The 22,405-nt window shown below is 48.9% G+C and overlaps 1 protein-coding gene across 1 annotated transcript in view; it reads right to left on the reverse strand.

The window, feature by feature from the left end:
- The window catches only part of SMC3 (structural maintenance of chromosomes 3), a 789,692-nt gene that overhangs the window by 170,184 nt on the left and 597,103 nt on the right, over positions 1-22,405 (reverse strand). The window contains exon 24 of the mRNA XM_085603430.1: positions 15,611-15,858. Coding sequence (XP_085459556.1) covers positions 15,611-15,858 — 248 coding nt within the window. The remainder of the gene's footprint in view (positions 1-15,610; positions 15,859-22,405) is intronic.

Raw genomic sequence — 22,405 nt, forward strand, 5'->3', positions numbered from 1 at the left:
CTCTGGTTAAATAGACTCTCTACCAGAAACAGCGTTAATGTAGATAAGCAACTTATTCTTCTGATAGAGACTTCTAACCACAGGTTCCTCACCTTGTAAATAGATACCCAAATAGTATCCCCTAGGTGGAGGGTATATGAACTGGCTCAAATCAGAAAGTCCTGAAGAACAAAACCATCTTCTCAGCAGCCATGGCTGACTAGAAAATAGTGCCTTGTGAACATATGGAGCGATACCCACTTAGCAGCTTGACAAACGTCTAGAACAAGCATGCCAAATATAAAAGCAGTGGGAGCAGCCTTGGCTGTGGTAGAATGAGCCTGGAAGCCCTTAAGGAGGCTGCTTTTTTGCCAGTGCATTTACAGATCTTAATGCAGAGCACAATCCAGCTTGATATCTTATTCTGCATAGCTTTGCCTTTTTTTGCTTCTGTGAACTCGATAAAAAGCTGATCATTAACCAATGGACTCTGGTACGATCAATGTAGAAGCGGAGGATTATTTTCAGGTCCAACTGTTAAAGCCTTTCATCCTATAGTCCGGAGAATCAGCTTATCCGGTTAGAACATGGTACAAGGTGGGTTAACAGAAGACCCTGTAGCTTGTTGACCTGTAGGCCTGATGTTATAGCAACAAGCAAGACTGTCTTGAGGGTAAGGAGTCTGTTTGAGAGAACAACTGTAGAGGGGGCTCAAAAGGCATACACATGAGGAATGTGAGAAAAGTTCATGTCCCAGTGGGGCATAGCAAAAGGAGGAGGAAATATATCTTGTAACCCTTTGAGGAACCACATAACCACATGAGATTTAAATAATGATGGCTAGTCTGGCAACCGTAAAAATGCCAAAAGAGCTGACAAGTCTCCTGTAACAGTGCCCAAAGCAGGCCTTGCTGTGATAGGGACAACACAAACAACAAAACTTCAGACAGCTTGGCATGGAGTGGATCAATCTCTTTAGAAGTGCACCAGAACACAAACTTATCTCAACACCAGGCATATACAGATTTGGTTGAGGGATGCCTGGCTGCCAAGATGAAATCAGCCACTTTGAGAGGCAGGTCGAAAGCACTCAACTGTTGCCACTCAATCTCCAAGCACAGGCCCTGGTGCAGTACCCTCCCTTGCTGCTGCAACAGAAGATCATCCTTAATGGCAGCCTGATCGGAGGGCAGATGCTCATGCCCAGGAGATCGGAATACCATACTTTCTGTGCCCAATAAGGATCCACTAGTATGACTTGGGCCTGGTCATTCCTGATCTTCTTCAGAACTTGGGGAAGAAGAGAAATTAGCTGAAAGGTGTACAGGAGGCACAAGTTCCACTCTACGTGGAACTCTTTCTCAGAGCAAGAGACACCTGGAAACCCCAATGCGCAAAATTGCTGACATTGCGCATGCTCAGAGGTGGTGATGAGATCAAGCCAGGGTTCTCCCCATTTCGCGGAAAAGACCCTGCGCCACTTTTGGATGGTACTGCCTTTCATGATCCACAAGACGCCAGTGGCTTAATTCATCCGCTCTGGCATTCAAGGAATCCACCAGGTGGTGTGTCACCAGAAAAATCCCTTGGTGGTGTAGCCACGTCCAGAGATGCAAAGCCTCCCGGCATCTACGACCCAACCCTACCTTGCTTGTTGCAGTACCACCTTGCAGTAGTTTTGCCCATGAGAACCTGCACCAGCATCCCATCCTTTTCAAGGAGGTCAGACACATGGGCCAGAAGGCTGACATGGAGCCAGGCCTTCACCGGAAAATCAGACTCCTCTGATCTCCACCTTTCCTAGATGACATGCCCAACACAGAAAAGATACATCAGTCACCACTGTGATCCAGTGATCCAATTGAGCTCCTCCAGCCAAAACTGCAATCCTTTGGAGTCTCCTCCGAAATTTTGACCAGATAACAAAGATCCCCCCTGTTGTTGAGTCCACTAGGATTTAAGATCCCACTGCAGATCCTGAATATGCCATCTGGCGTTCTAGCCAGCAGGATGCAGGAGGCAATCAGTTCCAGTTGCCTCAGAGTCATCCTCAAGATCCAGGTCAAAGGCTGAGTCATCAGAAACATAGCCCTTATATTCCTTCTCCAGGGGGATAGGTGTGAAAATGTGCCACGTCCAAAATGGCTCAGATGAATGCCAGCATCACTGACTGAACCAGGTGTGACTTCAGCACACTTAAATTGAACCCCAAAGTTGTTAGGATCTTCTCCGTAGTCTGGAAGTGAGAGACGACTACCTGGGACAAGCCTGCATTCAGCAACCATCATTGAGGTAGTGGAAGGCTGGGACCCCTGACCTCGCAGACGTGCAACCACCGACATCACTTTTGTAAACACCCGAGGTGTGCTGGTAAGGCCAAAGGGTAGAGCAGGAAGCAGAAAAGGCTTGTGACACACAGTGAATGGAATCTTGTCATAGGCAAAAAAGTTTGGCTTCATGCTTCCGTATGGCCTTTTGGTTTATCTGGGCGCAGTCGTCGCAGACCCTGGAGATGTGCTCTGACCCCAGACACCATAAGCAGACTTTGTGAGGGTCTGTTACAGACATCTGCTTGCAACAGTTCCTACATGGTTAAACCCTGTAATCTTAGGGGGGTGACATTTTGTCTTGCACACAGGACAAATGGAGAAAAGTAATACTGAGAAATATCAAGGAAAAGCTCTGTATCAGTGTCTGAATGTACGGAAAGAAAGGAACATGGGTGGAGCTTACATGCAGCTCCACTTGTCACTTCCATTAAAAGACCATGTTGGCACGGACCCACAGAATACCACTTACCGACACGCAGGAGTACTACTTTAAAAATTCTGCACCGGGGGATTAGTCACACTGAGGAATCTGCGGTTAGAAGCATTTAGCAGAAAGATAATATTTGAATTGGGAGGGCCTCCTGTTCTATTTGGGTGGGATGTTTCCAGGGAAAATTCATTTTTGACTATTTTAGCCAGTGTCTGGAACCTGGGCTCAAAACCACCCACAGATTGTTCTTGTTTGCTGTAGTTTCTTAGCAGCGCTGGTTGAAGCGCAAATCTATTATACAGTAAGCATGAAAAAATGTTCCATTCTGTCTGGCACATTTACTTCCCGATTGTTATATCAAAACAGAACCGATATAAGGAACAGGAGGCCCGTGATTTTCGCGAAAAAGTGCAATACTTTGGGTTCATATCCCACTAGTATCAGTGTTACTTTCCTATATTAAAATAAAATCTCTAACCTTTTTATGATGTAACTATGACTTGACACTATGTATGTATGTGGTATTCCTATACCACATACATACATCCAAAAGGCACCAGAGTACTGTAGAGGGTCAAAGACAAGCATATAGCCCACTAGTGATAAGATAAGTAGCTGGGTTGTGGATGGTTAACACATTGTGATGTAGTGTCTCCAGTCTGACTGTATCCTGGCTGCGGGTGTGCCAAAAACCATTGAGATGGCGCTAGTCTGAAAGTGAGGCAGGAGTGCTGGTCGTGATAGCTTTGTAAATAATGCAGCAGGTTTGAAAATGGTAAGGGCAGGTGAGAGGAACCAACGGAGTTCTCTCAGGATGAGAGAGATAGGGTCATACTTCCTCATCTGCTGGATGGGACGTGCTGCAGCTTGTAAGAAGCCCTTAAGGAGTGTCAGTGTCGAGTCTAGGAGGACATGGAACATGGAGTTATCACCTTCCGGAAGTGAGAATACGAAGGCTTGAACAGCAGTTCTGCACTCACTTCCTGGAAGAAAAGTTTACACTTTCTTTAGAAAAGAGAGTTGATACCAGACCCTCTGTTTCTTGGTAATGTGTTCATTGAAGGTGAAGTTGGTGTCTGGGGTGAATCCAAGTGACTTGGCGTTTGGTGACCATTTGGATTTGAAGCCATTAGGGTTCAAGCCATTGAGCCAGGTTTGTACTGCATCTTGCTTGTTGTATTGGCAAATAACAGGTATTCTGTCTTGGTTGGGTTGAGCTTCAGGTAGGTAAGGAGGAAGGCCTTGGACATCCATGTGAGGATGATGTGCATGCAGTGTTTGAGCCGGTGGATGACTGAAGTAGGAGACTTCCAAGTAGAGTTATGTATCAAAGGCATACTGGTGAATCGTGATGCTGGTATCTGTGAGCAGAGCAACCAGAAGCTCCATGTAGAGGTTGAAAATGACAGGAAACGGTATGGAATTTTGGGGAACTTCATATGTGATCAGGAACTTTTGAGACCTGGAAGCACCTGTTTCAACAAACTGGTGTTGGTGGGAAAGGTAGTAGGAGAAACAGTGAATTATATGTCTGGTAAATTCCATTAGAGACTCCAGAGAATGTAAGATGGTGGGAAGTCCGACTGATGAAGGTCGCAGAGAGGTCCAGAAATATGGAAAAGTGGGTGTCATCTTCATCTGTAGTCAGGAAGACATTGCATATGATGTGAAAGGTAGCATCAGAAGCCAGGCTGCTTGTCATGCAGGAGATGGTTAATATCGATGTGATCTTGGAGAAGAACATAGACTGCTTTTTCAATTAACTTGCTGATAAATGGTACATGAAGTTGGAGAAGGTCATCAGGGTCTAGTGTACATTTCATTGGTATTGGGAGGATCAAGCCTGTCTTGACAGCTTCTGGGAAAATGTGTTGAGTGAGGGAGGCATTGACAATGGTGAGTAGTGATAACCGAGTATCCTCAGAGAGAGCTTTGATGAAGGACGAGGGTAAGACATCTGTATAAGTGGCTTTGAGGAAGTTGAGCAACTCATTGAGATCGGAGAGAGAAAGGGGGTTTAGAAGGCTGGCAATTGTGGGTTTCTACGGGTAGGACTGGGTGTAAGAGATGAAGCAAGTATTGTGTTATTATGCTGTTTTCTCTTTTGTTTCAAAGAGGTTGAAGGCATTACACTTTTCTGGGGAGTGAGGAACAGGTGGGTCTGTTAAAGGGTTGATTTAGTGCTTGACTGTCTTGAAACGTGTTCTGCTTTTGTTGGTGCTTCAATGATGGTGTTGGCATGGTATTTTGCTTTGCTTTAAGTCATAAGCTGTCTGCATGCTGCACGGAGTGACTTCAGTATCAAGAGTTCTGTTTTTCTTCCATTTTCTTTCCTGTCTTCAGATGGGTTGCTTATAGCCAACATGGACCATAGACAACCATGGCACCTAAGACTTTGACTTGGCTTGCATGTTTAAATTGGGGCCTGGACATTTAGATAGTTTACCTCAACTTAGAATAGATGCCAAAGCCATACTCATAGAGGAGGCGGGTCTGCGACTGAAGCCCACCAAGTTCCAGAGAGAACTGAGCCGTCAACAAGGTGACTAAACACAGTGGGGACAGCAATGCCAGCGCAGCCAACACCAGACCACGAAGCTCTGAAAAGAGCGGAAAACAATGGGAGGCAAAGGCACCACAAGCCTTCAAAGAACAGCACGAAAGCCCCCGTGTGTATACCGGGTTGAGAGAAAGAAAGCTCAGAGCTAGAAAGGCCGGTGCAGAAGTGAGAGTTTATGGCTTCGTAAAAGAAGATGAACTAGTGGAAGAGGTGTGGTGCAACGGCCAGGGTGCCTGACTCCGGACTTCACAGTTCGATCCCCGGCGGCAGGTTAGCCCAGCACCATGTGACTCTGGGCAATAGCTTGCTTAATCTTCCCGAGGGCCCCCAGCGCCGGGACACCACTTCGGAGGTAGCTGTGCTCTTTACAAATACTGGTATTTATTTATTTATTTACTGGGCCTAGGGTCCGATGGATCAGCAGGATCCGATATGTCGACAGGAAGCATGACCCAGCGAGAGGGCAAGATGGTATGACAGACGCAGTGCATACCGGAGGAGTATGCACAAAAGTGAAAAAAGCACTGTTGAACCTGCACCAGCTAAGATACGTGGGGCAGCATTGGCAGGATGGCGACCCATGGCTAGAAAATGCCAGCATTACCAGAAACACAAGATACTCCAGTATGCAGTCGCTTCTTCACACAGACATATGAGAGGGCGGACGGCAACAAGCAGAAGCACCCAGAACAGGACCACAGTAAGACTGGTATTCATGTGGAAGACAGGAATACACATAAGCATAGTGAGGACGGTAGAGCCACACCAAGTATAGGGAAATCCCCCTTTAGGTTAGCGTGAGCCGCCCAGATGTGAAGGACGCATGACCGGATAGGCAACTGGCAAAAAGTGGCCTCCAGCAAGCCGGATACACACACAAGAGCTCGCACAGTGAGCAGACTGGGGCGAAGACCACAGGCACAGCAGCAAGGAACGTTGCCTGCGCAACCCCACTGTGAGAAGAGCACAGAGCAGATATATAGTAAGAAAGATACACATCTACGCCATAAGTACCAACAGTCATGTTGAAGCAGAGTTGGAAAGGACAATGTCTAGATCCGTAAGCGACATCAGCCACCCGTCCGGGAGGAGCCAATGTCCCCCGCTAGACAGATGAGGAGATGGAGTTGGACACGAAAGTGGAAACAGTCAGGACCAACGTAATGGCCAGGGAGGTACAGACAAGACCACCCAAGAAAGCAAGTATCCTAAAGAGAACACTTCCCCTGAGAGTGTTCCAGTAGGATCCCAAAACAGAAGCGTGGAAAACACACACGCGTAAAGCAGCAGGGAAATAGGAAAAATGTATCTTTAGGAAGTGCCCAGAAAATGAGGGCACAAGGCAGTGTACAGCATAGACGTACGTGGCGAAGACATGACCGCCTGTAGACAAGGCCAGACGGACAACCGTAGACCCCAACCCTAACTAAAAGTGCAATACAGCGACGCCAACCTGTGGGTCGCATAACAGCAGAAAGAGAGGACAGACTGATCCACAGAAGAATCTCTATGAGGAAGACTACAGGAGCGTACCAAGCCTTCCGTGTAGAAAGGCAGCTACTCAACAGCCAGCAAATACCCCACATAGGGTAAGTCTTAACCCCGGCAAGGGGGCTCCTCTTGAGACAAGCTCACAGACAGAGATCTGAAAGGAAGGCAGAACCAGCTGACCAGCTGTACTGAACTAACGCAAACCTGGCAGAGTAGCCGCCTAAACCATCTGGGCATTACGTCATGAACCCAGGGTCCAAATCAAACGAGGCAATGCTGCGTATGCACAGGAAAAAGCAACACAAAGTCATACAACGTATGAAAAAGATAGGCCACAAGGAGGAGAAAGCCAGGCCGCAAGGGCCAGAAAATCACGGGAGACCAGACATGAGGCGGGAGACCGCTTAATCAGCATGACAGTCAAAAAGGTCCACACCATTGAATGGCAGATCCCGAAGAGTGTCCTGAACATTGTCGGGAAAATGACTCGCGCAGCCATGCATGGCGGCACAAAGCAACCGACCCATAGAGTCAGTAGCGTCAAGGGCAGATCGATGGGAAAATTGTGCCATTCCCCGGCTATCAAAAAGAAGGCGATGCAAGTCAGCACGGGGCCCTTCTGGGAGAGAAGGAAGAAGGAGCTCAACCAAGTCCCAAAGAGCAAAGGAAGCATGTGCGAACACGTAAGAAGTGTTCAAGGCACGGATGCCCTCACTGGCGGAGGCAAAAATGTGGCGACCACATGTCTCTAGCCACGAGACTCCCTAGTGGGAGGTAGCAACGGCAGAGGGGAAGAAGGCTGCACGGCAAAAGCCGCCTTGACAACCAGACCCTGAGCTCTAGGGTGAAGGGACAAGAAGACAGGCTCGTTTGGGGCCGGGCGATGCCGGCGAGCAATGGCCCAATCAACAGGGTCACCAGGGGAGGGCCGTGCCCAGGTACCAAGCAGGATATCAAACAAAGACCCACCAAGGGTCACCAAAGGCTCCACGGCCACAGATTCCATGTGGAGGAGATCCAGTAAAGGATCAGCGGGCAGGGAAACCACAGGGGGCTGCAAGTGAAGAATATCTGCAGCCCTGCGAAGAGCCCTCGCGAAAGCTGCACTAGCCTCGGTCACCATTCTGGGGGGCAACAACAAACTATCGGTGGGGGACGGTTGGAGGCCAACTCATCCACTAGACAGTAAAGGTGGAGGAGCTTGAGGTTGATCGAAAGGCCATGGAACGCTAGGCACTTGCACCAAGGGGCACTAAAACGACCCCGGGCATGGGGAGCCCAAAGGGATTTCATCCTCCTGTAACAGAGGAGCCGTAGACGCCGGGACTGGTGTCCACTGACGCTGAGACGGCGTCGTATCGACCTCGAGAACCTCCAGAGGAGACTCGGTCTGGGCACGGGCCAACGGCAACCTGACCTCCACCTGCGGGGAGGAGAAAGGTCGACAGGGCATCGAACTCGGTGCCGCAGCCGACGTCAGCGCAGGAAGCCGCACAGGGCTATGCAGCGACTGGACAGGTAGGCTGGATAGACGACTGGGATGCCCCTCTGGGCAGTGTCCTGTCGACGTCGTATCGACTACGGAACTGGAGTTGATGCATGCAGCCGGTGCAGAGGACGAATCCGCCGGCGAAGAACCGACATGAGTGCCTTCCTCCTCTGTGGGACCCGAAGGCGGACCAGGGAGAGGGGGTGACCGAAAGAAAGACTGAAGAGCCTTTGAATAGGCCTCCATTTGGGTCCTTGTCGCTCCGACACCCGGGAAGGGTGGGTTTGGAGAGATGACTGCGGGGGAACCTGTGCCTGGCAAAGACCGAGAGCAGCGGGCCCCAGCTTCAGGTTTACGGGAGGATGACCTCCGTGACTTATGCTTGTGCTTACTTGTCTCCGAACGACATCCGCGGCAATGACCCAGTGAGCAGACCCGATCCCGAGAGGGAGATCGGCGGCGGGAAGGTGTAGGCAGGCGGCCAGCAGCTTCATAAGACGCTCCCTTAGGGACTTAGGTTTCATCTGCAGACAGGTGTCGCACTCTTCGGAGTCGTGGTGCACTCCCAGGCACCACATACATATGACGTTCAGGTCTGTGACAGACGTTTGCCGTGTACAGGTCTCAAACGCCTTAAAGCCCGAAGGCATCGCACACTGTTCCATGATGCCGAAGGTGTCGAGAAGGCCTGGAAATCAGGCCAAGGAACCGCTGGTTTTCCTGGATCCGCGTTGGGACGCGGAAAAGAAGAAAAACTGCCGTCAGAGCGCCGGGAGGGGCTTATATGGCTCCGCTGACGTCACGTCAGTGGATGACGTCAGGGCGGAGCCGCCCCCCGGCGCACAGAGGTGCTGCTACGGAAAGTTTTCCGGATCCAGTTTGATGTCTGGAGATATATCTAAGTTAAGGAATCTGCGGCTAGATGTCTCTATCAGATTGTATTTTTAAATAACATCACAAACGGAGGGGGCATGGTTGTTGCCATGGAAAGCTTCAGTACTGTGTAGCTGAAGTGTGCATGACAGACTCACTGGGCTCTGGACTTGGCCAGCCTGACACGTGGTACTTCAGGCTTCTCATTCCAAATCCACTTTGTGTTGAGGCCATTGGCTGGGGAAGCAAAAGCACCTCGCAATGTCTACAATGGGGTGCTTGTGCATCCAACCCCGGCACAGATCTTATGCAATATAACATATTAATCTTCATAAAAGCTGTGTCGGGATTTGCTCCTAATTTGCCAAGCAACCCGAAGCTCTCACACAGAGGATCGAAACAGCAGGGGTGGGTAGATCATGCAACATGGCCAATTATGGAAGCACTTTATTTGAAAGCACACACTGATTGGCTGTGTTAATTATCTTCTGCCCGGGCTTCCTTCCTGATAGCATTTGTGAACATATGAACAGGAGAGGTGTGTGCTGGCAACTTACAACGGCCCTCGCGCTCAAAGTCCAGCTGGAAATTATAATGAGGTAAAGTGCCTTTTATAATATATAATGCTCTGGAGACAAACCTGTACAACAATAAGAGGATGTGGCGTCCTGGTCAGAGCTGCTGACTTTAGAGTGGGGAAACTAGGTTTGAGTCTCTATGATTCTGTGCCAAAAACTCCCAAGACCTTTAAAAAAAAAAAAAGCAACAATGAATGTGGCCTAGTCTAATATAGCTGCTGCTCTTGTAAAATGCACTATATAAAAACTGCAAAAATAAATAACTGCTGCTGAACATTTCTTTTTTTTTTATTCCAGAGAATTGTATGTTCTTATGTTTTTACTTTATTATTTAAATTTATTCATTCTTTTTAATGGCTCTTTTGAGCCGAAATAAAGATGATGATGATGATGAAATACCCAAGTTGGTAATATGTCCAAGTTGACAGGTGTTCCCTTTATCCAATACAATTGTCTTCAAAATGAGGCACTGTATTTCAGACTTTAATTCTTTAAACAATGTTACCCCGCCATAGCATAATAGAAACAACTGGCGAGAGTTCAATGGCATTTTCTGATCGCTTTACGTATCATTGCTGTCGCCTAATTGTTGCTCATCTCTCATATATTCGTTATCTGAGTTAGGAATAATACAATTTGGAAGTTCACAATTAAATAGCTCATATCAAAGAGGCATGCCTTGGAATGGGTTAAATGAAAAATGTGGACATGGATTGATACTAGAAATGTGCATATAAGGAAAGTTGTCATAATGTGCTGTGTTATTTCACAATTATAGGGACGTCGCGATGTGTGTGTGTGTGTGTGCGCAGTTCTGAGCATGTCTGCAGGCTTTGCTTGACTTCCTTCTAATGCTTCTTTGAGGTGATACTGCAGAGCAGTAAGGTGGGCGCGGCCACAGTACTGGTCGGGCACACAATGCCAAACTGTTATGCAATGAATGTGCGAGTGAAAGGACATTGTTGTGTGCATGTAGTAACTGGGTAAATTATAACAAAATGCTAAATGTTATCCAGCACTTACTTAAGTTCTTGAATATAGTAGCTGCAATTTAAATTTTCATCACTTCAAAGTTATGTTTTGGGAATACGCTAATGCGAAGCCCATCGGCAAACATTTGCCTGCGTTGTGAATGCAGATACAATGTCCTTTAGCCTGAAACCTCCTTAGGTCAGTTGGTCATTAACTTTGCTCACTAGGTGACAGTCGAAGATGACTCTTATGCCCCACAACTGCAAAAGTCACTCGCCACCACTGGATTCCTCCCGAAGGGGCAGCCTGATCGGAGGACCAATGGCCATGCTCAACAGCTCGGGATACCAAACTCTCCAAGCCCAATCCGAAGCCACTTGGACCCGGTCGTTCCTGATCTTCTTGAGAACTCTGGGCAGGAGTGGTATGGGCAGCAAGGTGTACAGGAGGCCTGAGCTCCATTCAAGATGAAAAGCATCTCTGAGCGAGAGCCGCCTTGAAGCTCAAAGCGCGCAGATCTGCTGACATTGTACGGTCATTGCGGTGGTGAACAGATCTAACTATGGCTCTCCCCACGGCTGAAAGAGACCTTGCACCACCTCCAGATGAAGACGCCATTCTTGATCTGCAAGGAATCTTTGGTTAAGTTCACCCACCCTGGCGTTCAGAGAACCCACCAAGTGCTGAACCACCAAGGATATGCCCGGACGTTCCAGCCATGTCCAGAGGCGTAGGGCCTTTTGATGAAGGGTCATAACCCTACCCAGCCCTGCTAGCTGAAGTACCACGAGGCGGCGGTGTTGTCCGTGAACACCTACACCAGCCTTCCCTTGATGTAGTGAAGAAAAACCTTCAATGCCAGCCGGATCTTCAGGAGCTCCAGTACGTGAAATGTGGAGTCTGGATTCCGCACGAGACCAGAGACCTCTGATCTCCACCGCTCTCAGATGGCCGCCCCATCCCAGGAGTGACTCATCTGTCACTACTGTCAGATCTGGTTGGGGAAGGGAGAGGGGTCTGCCTCTGATCCAATAACGGTTTGTTAACCACCACTGCAGATCTTTTGCAGTGCCCTCCGAGATCTGGGCCTTATCGGAGAGATTACCCTGATGTTGCACCCACTGGAAAGTCTGCATATGCTTGTGGGGATAGGTCATAAGCAGGATGCAGGAGGTCATGAGGCTTAACAGCCGAAGAGTCAGTCTCACTGAAACCCAGGACAGAGGCTGGAACATCGGTGTCATACCCTGAATATCCTCGACTTGCTCTTCAGGAGGATATGCAAGAAACTGCACCATGTCGAGAACAGCTCCGAAAAAAAGTGTGTGTCTGAGATGGAGTGAGGTGTGAACCCAAGTGAGTGCAAGAGGTCCGCTGTAGTCTGGAGGTGGGAGACAACAGCCTGGGGCGAGCCCTCTTTCAACAGCCCATTGTCAAGACCAGAAAAGACTTGTTCCCCTGATCTAAAGCAGATGAGCTGCAACCACCGCCATCACCTTGGTGAACACCTGAGGGGTGCTGATAAGTCCAAAACGGAGCACAGCAAACTGAAAGTGCTTGTAGCGCACCGTGAACCGCTGGTAGCGTCTGTGGGCAAGCAGGACTGGAATGTAGAAATCTGCGTCTTGCAATCTCCAATGACACCATCCCGTCTCCCGGGTCCAGGACAGACAGAACTTGAATGAGCGTGAGCATTCTGAATTTCACCTTTTTGAGGAAGAAATTGAGAGGGCCCAGGTCTAGGACAGGACGAATGCCTCCATCTTTCTTGGGTACCAGAATGTAGCATGAATAACAACCACGACCTACTTCTGGCGTCGGCACCCTCTCTATGGCTCCCTTAACCAAGACAGTCGCCACTTCCTGGCGGAGTGAGGACAGATGGTCCTTAATCAGCCTGTCAAAAGTGGGTGGCATAGTGGCAGGGTAGTCAAGAAGGGGAGTAAGCAGTCCCATCAGACTATCTGGAGAATCCAGAGTTCTGATGTTATCGACCTCCAGTAGTGCAGGTGATGGCATACTCCCACTGGTTGCCAATAATACTTGGAGGGCAAACTAAAGAGGTTTGGAGGTTGCGGCTGCCGGGGGGTGGTGGACTGGCCCGAACTCTAGCTGCCCGACTCACGGGTCTGGGGGTACGGCGCCCTCGGCCATGCAAAGGCTGGAGAGCTTACATGTAGTGGTGGCTGGGCGGGTAAGGACGCAGCCGGAAGCCCCTTCTGTGGCCACGAAAGGAGCTAAAGGCAGACAGAGGTTGGCAGAGGGCAATGGACATGCCAAAGGACCTAGTCGTAGTTCTGTTATCCTTGAAGCACTACAGCGCTGAGTCCGCCTTGCTTCTGAAGAGACAAGAGCCATCAGAGTATCAGGGCTCAAAAAATCCACTCGCATTTGCAAGCCAGATTTAATTAGGGCAAGCTATTTTTAGGTCCTACTCGCCCTTTCTGGCGAGTAGGAAGACAAACTGACTTTTGACTTCTGTCTCTGAAAGCAGAGCAAATGTGACAAGATAACAAGAATAAAAAGGAATCTTTATTTCTCACAAAGTTAGTGAGCAATAAAAATGCCTTTAAATCTTGTTAACTTGTCACATTTGCTCACAGAGGTCAAGTGCATTACAGTTAGGTCGAGTAGATTTTTTAAGTAACTAGACCTGCAGATCTAGTAACAATTTTTAGATTGTTCGAGCCCAGAGTATGTCCATAAGCAAGACTTGAATATCCCTCTGAAAAGCCAGTAAGGCCACAGAAAAAGAAACCGCTCTGTCTAGTGAGTCGGTCGTATCCAGCCCACATCTGACCTTGAACTTGGCAGCATCTCTCCCGTCTGCAATATGGGACCATGGGCAGCACCTGCGCAATAGAGCATGGGAGAAATGGCACAAAAGGCACACAGTGTTCACGGACCGTAGTGCCAGGCTAGTGGAAGATAACATTTTCTTGCCTAATGTATCCAGCCTCTTGGATTCCCTATCTGGTGGAGTGGTAGGGAATGTGCCAGAGTTTGCGCAGGAAGTTGAGACTTGGACCAACAAGCTCTCCTGGGTAGGGTGTTGAGTGAGTAAATTGGGGTCCTCTGGTGTGAGCAATGGCGGTGAGTAATTGTCCTGTTCACAGGAGTCCCTGTGCTGGGCTTAGACTATGTCCCACGTAGGATGTCCGTAAGGGATTCATTAAAAGAGAAAAGCGGCTCAGAGGGTGTCACTCCAGGCTGAAGCACCTCTGCCAAGACATTAGTCCTGACTGTCACTAAGGGCAGGCTAAGGTCCAGGACCTCAGCCGCCCTTCTTACCACCACAGCAAGAGAAGCTCCCTCCTCCGTAGCCACAGTAGGAGAAGAGACCATGACAGTATCTGGGGATGTGCCTACTCCAAGGACGTCCGCCAATTCCTCACACCAGTTCATGTTGGGGTTTAGGGAATGGCATTCCTCGGGGAACAGAGGCCCCTCACAAACTTCCCCAAACCCTAGCCCACAGGAATAGGGCTCAGGCCTGGAGGGCAAGTCTCCAGTCGGCCCCAGAGTCGGTGTTAGCCAACGCACCTCCGGCCCCATGTCAGAGTCTGAGATGAGAATGGGGACGGCATTGCTGGAGAGCACTGGCATTGCCGGGAGCGTCGACATCGGGACTGGCATCAGAGAGGGTCGAGGTGGTACGATCAGTGTGGGGCCATCAGTGAATCAAAGCGGCCTGACTGGCGCTGGGCCTGCTGGCGGGGAACCAGTAGGGGCCCCTGCCGAACCAACAGGCCCCGAAAGCGCACCAGAGGGGTTGGGCCACCCAAATAGGAGGTGCCTGACCTCATAAAATTAATGGAATTGGGCGGGGGTCGCTCTGGCTCCCGGAAACTCTGGAAGGCGCAAAACCAGCCCAGACGTAGGCTCAACCGCGGAGCCAGACCTCAAGTGACTATGTTCCCTCGTCTCGCCAGATGACTTCGACAGACAGGGTGGGGACCTCTTCTACTTCTAATATATTTTTTTCTTGTGGGACTTACCCAACGCCGGATGAATTCAACTACGACGAAGATCGATGGCTTCGCAACTGATCCAGGGACCTTTCTCTCGACTGGGATCGAGTCCATCACGACTCCATACATTGAGCGGCAAAGAGCTTGAAGCACCACTTTCTCAAGGCCTTGGGGTGCATGGCGCAGCAGTCTATGCAGATCTTCGTATCATGCTCCAGGCACCAGAGGCAAACAAGATGCAGGTCCAACACCGACATCTGTCAGTGATAGGTGCCGCAGAGCTTGAAGCCAGCTTTCCTAATGGACATCCCTGCCACACCAGGAGAAAGACCTCAAAAACTTTAGACAAAAAGAAAAAACAAAAGTCAGTCAAAAAATGAATTGTGGGTAGCTCTCTGGATCTGTGCTTACTAGCGCGAAAAGAAAAGAACAGACGAAAGAGCTGGGGTGGCCCCTATATTTCCTCTGCACACGTCACTTCTGGCGCGGGCCATTCCTCGCAGAGCCGAAGGGCAGCACACAGAGCTGAGTGACGCCACGCAGGGCCGAACACCAACACCTACCAGGAAGCAGGGGTAATGCCCATGAAAAATTCCCGGATCCAGTCTGATGTCTGTGGATAATTCTAAGGTAAGTAATCTGCACCTAGAAGTCTATCAGATACGCTATTATCAACATGTTTATGTTGACATTCTTATGTCAAACAGATTTGGTTGGTGGTAAGGCCTTTTATGGCCTGTATGAGCAGGGTGGGGGGATAAATGGGGAAGACCAAAGTATTCCAAGTGCAAAGGGGCAAGAGAGGTAGAAGTAAGTTGGTAGTCTTTGTTTAATTCGGTGCTTCTGTTGTTGGCTCATCTCAAGAAAATTAAGAGAACGGGGTGCATGATTTTGTAATTTGTAAATTGTAATCTGCATACACTAGGTCTGCTTTTACCTGTTTCAATGTAAGTGTCTGGTATTTCTCAAATGCTTCCTGGGGAAGGGATCCTAATTCTCTGATTTTCTTCATGCACTCTTCTTTCTTCTTTAGAAGCATGCCCTGCCGATTAGTCATCTTCTCCAGTTCTTTGGTATCGTGGTTAATGGCATCCATGTGATCTTTCTCCATATTCTTTACACGATCCAAGCTTTTCTGATGGTCCTTGAGCTCAGATTCAGTTTTGTCAATGGTGTTATCAAGCTCTAAAATAGGGAGATGAAGAAATAATATTGGAGTTTAAAGCCTACTAAACTTCATAAGGCTCATTATTCCTAACACAAAGCAGGTCATTCACTGAGTCAGGCATTTTAAAATATACCAAATACACATTACTGGAAAAGTATTCAAGGTTCAGTGCCAGATGACAATTCATTTAGGAAAGTGTGCGATTTTCCTCAGCAGTGCCAATATATAAGGAAAAGTTACTTAATTGCATTCCTAGTTCTGCATCTTGGGAACCATCATTTGAACTCAAACAGTAATATATGTCGGACAGTGTTCAGAACACTTTTACAACATATAAATCATACATTTAAATAGTAGCAACCAGGCACTTTTTAATACAGGTACATATACTGCAGCCTACCCAAGGCTACGTTTTCTGAGTTTTAAATGTTTAACTTTCCACTGAGAACAAAGCTATTCATAAAACCTCATTCTTGAATAAGTCAAAACTTTTTTGTATAGGGAAAACGAGAAAAGACGGGCAGAACATTGACAGCACCCAAAGAGAAAGTGAAAACGAACGCTGCTCATTTAAGGAGCCAGCAGCTTATTTATCCCAAAGGGCTACATACTGACAGCAGCCCCACAGTCTCAATACTTTGTGGTAGGCACATACGAATGAATCAACCTCCATGGATTTCGCACTATACCTCTTAGACAGTGGGCTTTATCAAGGTTTAAGGTTTATTTATATAGTTTCTTCAGCAAATTACCATAAGGGATGCTAAAGGAAGGTTGCAGGGTCCCTTTTGTCATCATAAGCGTTTCACGGTGTGGCCTGAGCCCTTTTTATGTAGGGAGGGGGGCTATACACCCCCTTAAAGCCCACAGTGTAAAAGGTTTAGGGTGAAACACGTGTCAGGAAAGAAAATGGATGATAAATAAATCACGAGAAAGCAAAAGACACACAATTGATGGACGGAATGCAGAACAAATCAAAACATTCACCCCCAGTCAAGAGATCTGGGTTAAATCCATCATTCTTTTGCTCACCATGCCACCCCGCTTTAGACCGGGCCATATGCAAATCAGTCTTGACCCTGTGCCTCATGGGAACAGTCCAGCCCGAACTGCCAGGCCAGGTCCTCCCTGGACCGGAAACAAGCATTCTAGGACCGGTTTCGGAGTTTCACCCCTCTACAGCCAGATTAGCTTGATTCCAATGGCACAGTGAGCCCAGGACCGACGTCTGGGCATACCTGGCGCACTTAGGGCGAGAAAGCAAAAGACACACAATTGATGGACGAATGAAAGAGGCGTTTGTATAGTACAATGAAATGAGAGGCTTTTTTATAGCGCATGGCTACCCGGAGGTATCCCAGCGCTGCAGGGATGGCTAGTGGAACAGATGGGATTATGGGAATAGCCAGGTTTTCAGATGTTTGGGAAATGTCACATGGTTAGCTTCCTTGCGGATAGGAAGAGGAAGGGAATTCCAAAGCTTAGAAGCATTGTAGGAGAAAAGGCTGACACATGATCAGGCCTTCTTAATTCTGGGGACCTCAGCCAGGTGGAGCTCGTCCGAGCGGAGACTTCCGATAGCCTTGTATGATTCGACCAGGTTTTTGAAGATGGCGGGCCCTTGCCCTGTACATTTTTATGTGCAATGCAGAGGGCCTTAAAATGAATTCTCTCCTTTACAGGTAGCCAGTGAAGAGATCGTAGGGCAGGCTTAGCTGAGCAACGTTTTTTTGTGCCTGTGAGAAGTCTTGCTGCCGAATTTTGAACCACTTGTAGTTTAGAAATGCTTGAATTGGGAGCGCCCAAGTAAAGAGCATTGCCGTAGTCCAGCCTGTAGAGGATAAGTGTCTGAATCAGAAGCTTTCTTGATTGGCAAGATAGGAGAGGGAGTATTTTTTGGGTTGTTCTGAGCAGGCCATAACAAGCGGCGGCGGTTTTCCTTGCTTGGGCTCTAAAAGCGAGATTGTGGTCCAGCCAGATGCCCAAGCTTTTTTTCTCCTTTTTTGGCGTTTGAGCAGGGCCCATGCAAATCGGCCACAAAGTGTTGAGGTGGGATGTACTCATCCAACTAGTGACCTCTTTGAGACAGGAGCACAGGTCCGTAGGGGATTGTTCAGCCTGGTTCAGTGCCACAATTAGCTCGATGTCATCCGCGTAAGTAACTAGGTGGATTCCGAAAGGGGCTACTATCTCTGCCAGGAGGGCCATGTACACATTAAGAACACATGCAGAACAAATCAAAACATTCACCCCCAGTCAAGAGATCTGGGTCAAATCCATCATTCTTTTGCTCACCATGCCACCTCAGATTAGACCGGGCCATATGCAAATCAGTCTTGACCCTGTGCCTCATGGGAACAGTCCAGCCTGAACTGCTAGGCCAGGTCCTCCCTGGACTAGAAACAAGCATCCTAGGACCGGTTTCGGAGTTTCACCCCTCTTCAGCCAGGATAGTTTGATTCCAGTGGCACAGTGAGCCAATACATTACGATTACAACCATAAAAAAAATTAAACCATGCAGAACAAAGTTTTGATCTCTCAACATGTTTTTCAAAACTACCAAAGGATTTCTACAACTTTATTAAGTGAACGGAATAACACAAAAAGAATGTAAAGATCTTAATGAAATAAAGTATTGTTATACAGAAAATATTTTTTGTTAAGACTTGCTCCAGACTATTCGGTATTACTATGCAGTACTGATAAGTCTCTTCAATCCAAACAACTGCGAAACAGAAATCAAAGTAGGACTAGCTCCTAACTAACACCATATGGGAATTTTGAGAGAGGACTTCACACTGAAGCCCTTAACCCCATTTCACTTATTTCTAATCTGTACAGAGATGGCTGTTTTACCTCTAGTGGACAAGTTACCTATTTGGTAATGCCTTATCTGGTAGAGCTATGATCTAGCCGCAGATTCTTTACCTTTGAACTTCCAGGCGCCAGGCTGGATTCGGAAGATTTTAGATAGCAGTACCCCTGTGTGCCGGTAGGTGGCGTTGGCCGACTCCGCGTGACATCATAGGTGCTTGTTCTTCGTCGTCCGGATGTCGGCAGCGTCAATATAACCTGACATCAGTACATTTCACGACTTTGCACGCCAGAAGCGCGGAGCCATAAAGTGACTGACCATGATGTGTTAAAAGAGGCAACTAGGGCCCTGAAAGGAAAAAGCCCTCGACCGTAGAACCAATCTGCAGTGTGGGGTGGATGGGTGAGTCGGTAAGGAATCTGCAGCAAGATCATGTCTCTACCAGATAAGGCGTAACCGAAGGCAAGTAGCTTGTCCATCTGATAGAGACATCTAGTTGCAGATTCCTTACCTTTGTGCAGATACCCAAGCAATACCATCCCTGGAGGAGGGACTGCGGAAAGGTTTGGACCAGGTAGTCCTGCAAGACAGAGCGACCAAACAGGCCTTCTATGCGAACCTGGGAATCCAGGCAGTAGTGTCTGGCAAACTTGTGCAACGATGCCCACGTGGCTGCTTGGCAGATATCAGAAACAGTAACACTACGCTGGAGGGCCGTGGTGGCCGCTTTTGCCTTGGTGGAATGAGCTCTAAGCCCTTTAGGAAGATCATTCTGCTCTAAGGTATAACAGATTTTAATACAGAGGATAACCAAGTGGGATATAGTCCTATTTGGACAGCACGCCCTTTCTTTGCACACACGTACCCTATATAAAAAGTTGGTCATCCACCCGGAACTCTTTGGTTCGATCAAGATAGAACGATAACACTTTTTTGGGTCCAGAGGATGGAGATGCTCTTCTTCCTTAGAAGGATGCGGAGGTGCATAAAAGGTGGGGAGAGTAACAGACTGCCCCATATGAAAGGGTGTTACCACTTTAGGTAGAAAGGATGGCCTTGTGCGGAGCACCCCTTTATCCAGAAAGACCATAATGTAAGGAGGCTGCCTACAGCTCGCTCACTCTCCTGACAGAGGTTATTGCCACCAAGAAAGCAGTTTTGATAGTGAGCAGCCGTAGAGGGCAGTTGTGCAGCGGCTCAAATCAGAAAGGTAAAAACCAAATTAAGGTCCCACTGTGGCATAATATAGAGTGAATGAGGAAACAAGTGGGTCAAGCCCTTCAAGAATTTCTGCACCAGAGGGGATTTGTAAAGAGAAAGCTGATAAGGTAGCTGAAGAAAAGAGGAAAGGTCTGAAAGATAGCCCTTCAAGGAGCACAGAGCAGAGCCCTGCTGGGCCAAGGAAAGTATGAACAGGAGGATATCAGATAAGGATGCAGATAGAGGGTCAATACAATATTTACAAAATTTTGACCATAGGCAGGCGTATACAGACTTCGTGGAGGGAAGCCTGGCTGCCAGAATAACCTCACAGACTTAAGGAGGAAGGACAAAAGCGGTCAGCTGTCGCCGCTCAATCTCCACACAAGGAGGTGGAGAGTGGACAGGTTCGGGTGGAGATTCCTCCCCTGCTGCGCCAACAGTAGATCTTCCCGAAGGGGCAGCCTGATCGGAGGATCGATGCTCATTGCCAGAAGCTCGGGATACCAAACTCTCCATGCCCAGTACAGAGCCACAAGAATGACTTGTGCCCGGTTGCTCCTGATCTTGAGCACTCTGGGTAGGAGTGCTATGGGCGGAAAGGCGTACAGGAGGCCGGAGTTCCACTCGTGACAAAAAGCGTTGCCGAGTGAGTGCCGCCTTGGTAACTCCAGCATACAAAACTGCTGAAATTGTGTGTTCTCTACGAAGGTGAACAGATCCAACCGAGGCTCTCCCCACAGCTGAAAAAGTCCTTGCGCCACCTCTGGATGGAGACGCCACTCGTGATCCGGTAGGCACCTTCGGCTGAGTTTGTCCACTTTGGGGTTCCAAGAACTGGTCAGATGCTGAAGCACCAGGGTAATGCCAAGATGTTCCACCCAAGTCCAGAGCTGCAAAGCCTCTTGACACAGGGTCAACAAACTCACCACACCTTGCTTGTTGCAGTAGCACATGGGGGTCGTGTTGTCAGTGAACACCTGAACTAGTCTCCCCTTGATGGACACCAAGAAGTGACAGCCGACTGCCTCAAAGCTCAAACAGGTTTATATGGAGCCAGGCCTCCGCCGGAGACCAGAGTCGTCTGATCTCCATCTCTCCCAGATGGCCTCCCCATCCCAGAAGGGACGCATCCGTCACTACTGTGTGGTCTGGATGGGGAAGGGAGAGGAGTCTGCCTCTGACCCAATCGCGGTTTGATAGCCACCACTGCAGGTCTTTCACAGTGCCCGCCGAGATCTGGACCAGGTTGGTGAGATTTCCCGGATGTTGCGCCCACTGGAACTTCAGATCCCATTGCAGAGCCCACATGTGCCATCTGGCACAGTCCAGAAGGAGGATGCAAGAGGCCATGAGGCCCAGCAGCCTCAGAGTCATTCTCACCGAAACCCAGGATAGAGGCTGAAATATCAATATCATAGCCCTGATATCCTGGACTCGCCGCTCGGGAGGATAAGCCAGATACTGCACTGTGTCCAGAACTGCTCCGATAAAGAGCATCTGAGAGGGAGCCTGGTGTGACTTCGGCACGCTGATGATGAACTCAGGCGAATGCAAGAGGTTCGACGTAGTCTGGAGATGGGAGACGACTGCCTGGGACGAGCCCGCCTTCAACAACCAGTCGTTGAGAAAGGGGAAGACTGGAACCCCTGATCTCCGCAGATGAGCTGCTACCACCGCCATCACCTTAGGTAACACCCGCGGGTCACTGGTGAGGCCAAAGGGCAACAGAGCAAACTGAAAGTGCTCCTGGCCCACTGTAAACTACAGGTAGCGATGAGCCACCAGGACGGGAATGTGTAAATAGGCATCCTGCAAGTCCAGGTCCAGGGCAGACAGTACCTGAGCCAGAGTGAGCATCTTGAATTTCCCCTTCTTGAGGAAGTAGTTGACGGCTCTGAGGTCAAAGATAGGACAGAGACCTCCGTCCTTCTCTGGAACTAGGAAATAGCGGGAATAGCAACCACAGCCTATTTCTGGCCCTGGAACCATCTCTATAGCTCCCTTGGTCAAGAGAGCCTTGACTTCCTCGTGGAGTAATGCAAGATGATCCTCCGTCAGCTGATCGTGAGTTGGAGGCATAGAGGAAGGGGAGGGAGTATCCCGTTCAGATTATCTGCAACACCCACCAGTCCGAGGTGATGTTGCGCCAGCGTTGGAGGTGATGGCGTATCCTGCCACCCACTGAATGCTTGTGACCCCGAAGGGCTGGACTAGGAAGGTTTTACAGTGGAGGAGGGGATGGTGGCTTGGCTTCTGGTCTCGTAACCCTCGAGGACGGGATGAACCGCGGTCACGGCCCCGCAGGGGTTGCTGAACTTGCGGAACCCGTTGGCTGGAATAGGGTTGGCGCAGTTGGAAGCCCCTTCCATAGCCACAAAAGGAGTGAAAAGCAGACGCAGGATGGGTTGTAGTAGTGAGGCCCAAGGATTTGGCCGTAGCACGTGAATCCTTGAAGCGGTCAGCCTCAGCTCCATGACGTGAGCCATCAAAAGGCATGTCCATGAGGTTTGCCTGGACAACCCCCAAAAAGCCAGATGTTCTCACC

The sequence above is a fragment of the Triturus cristatus genome, chromosome 1_2 (genome assembly GCF_964204655.1).
Source record: "Triturus cristatus chromosome 1_2, aTriCri1.1, whole genome shotgun sequence".
NCBI lineage: Eukaryota > Metazoa > Chordata > Amphibia > Caudata > Salamandridae > Triturus > Triturus cristatus.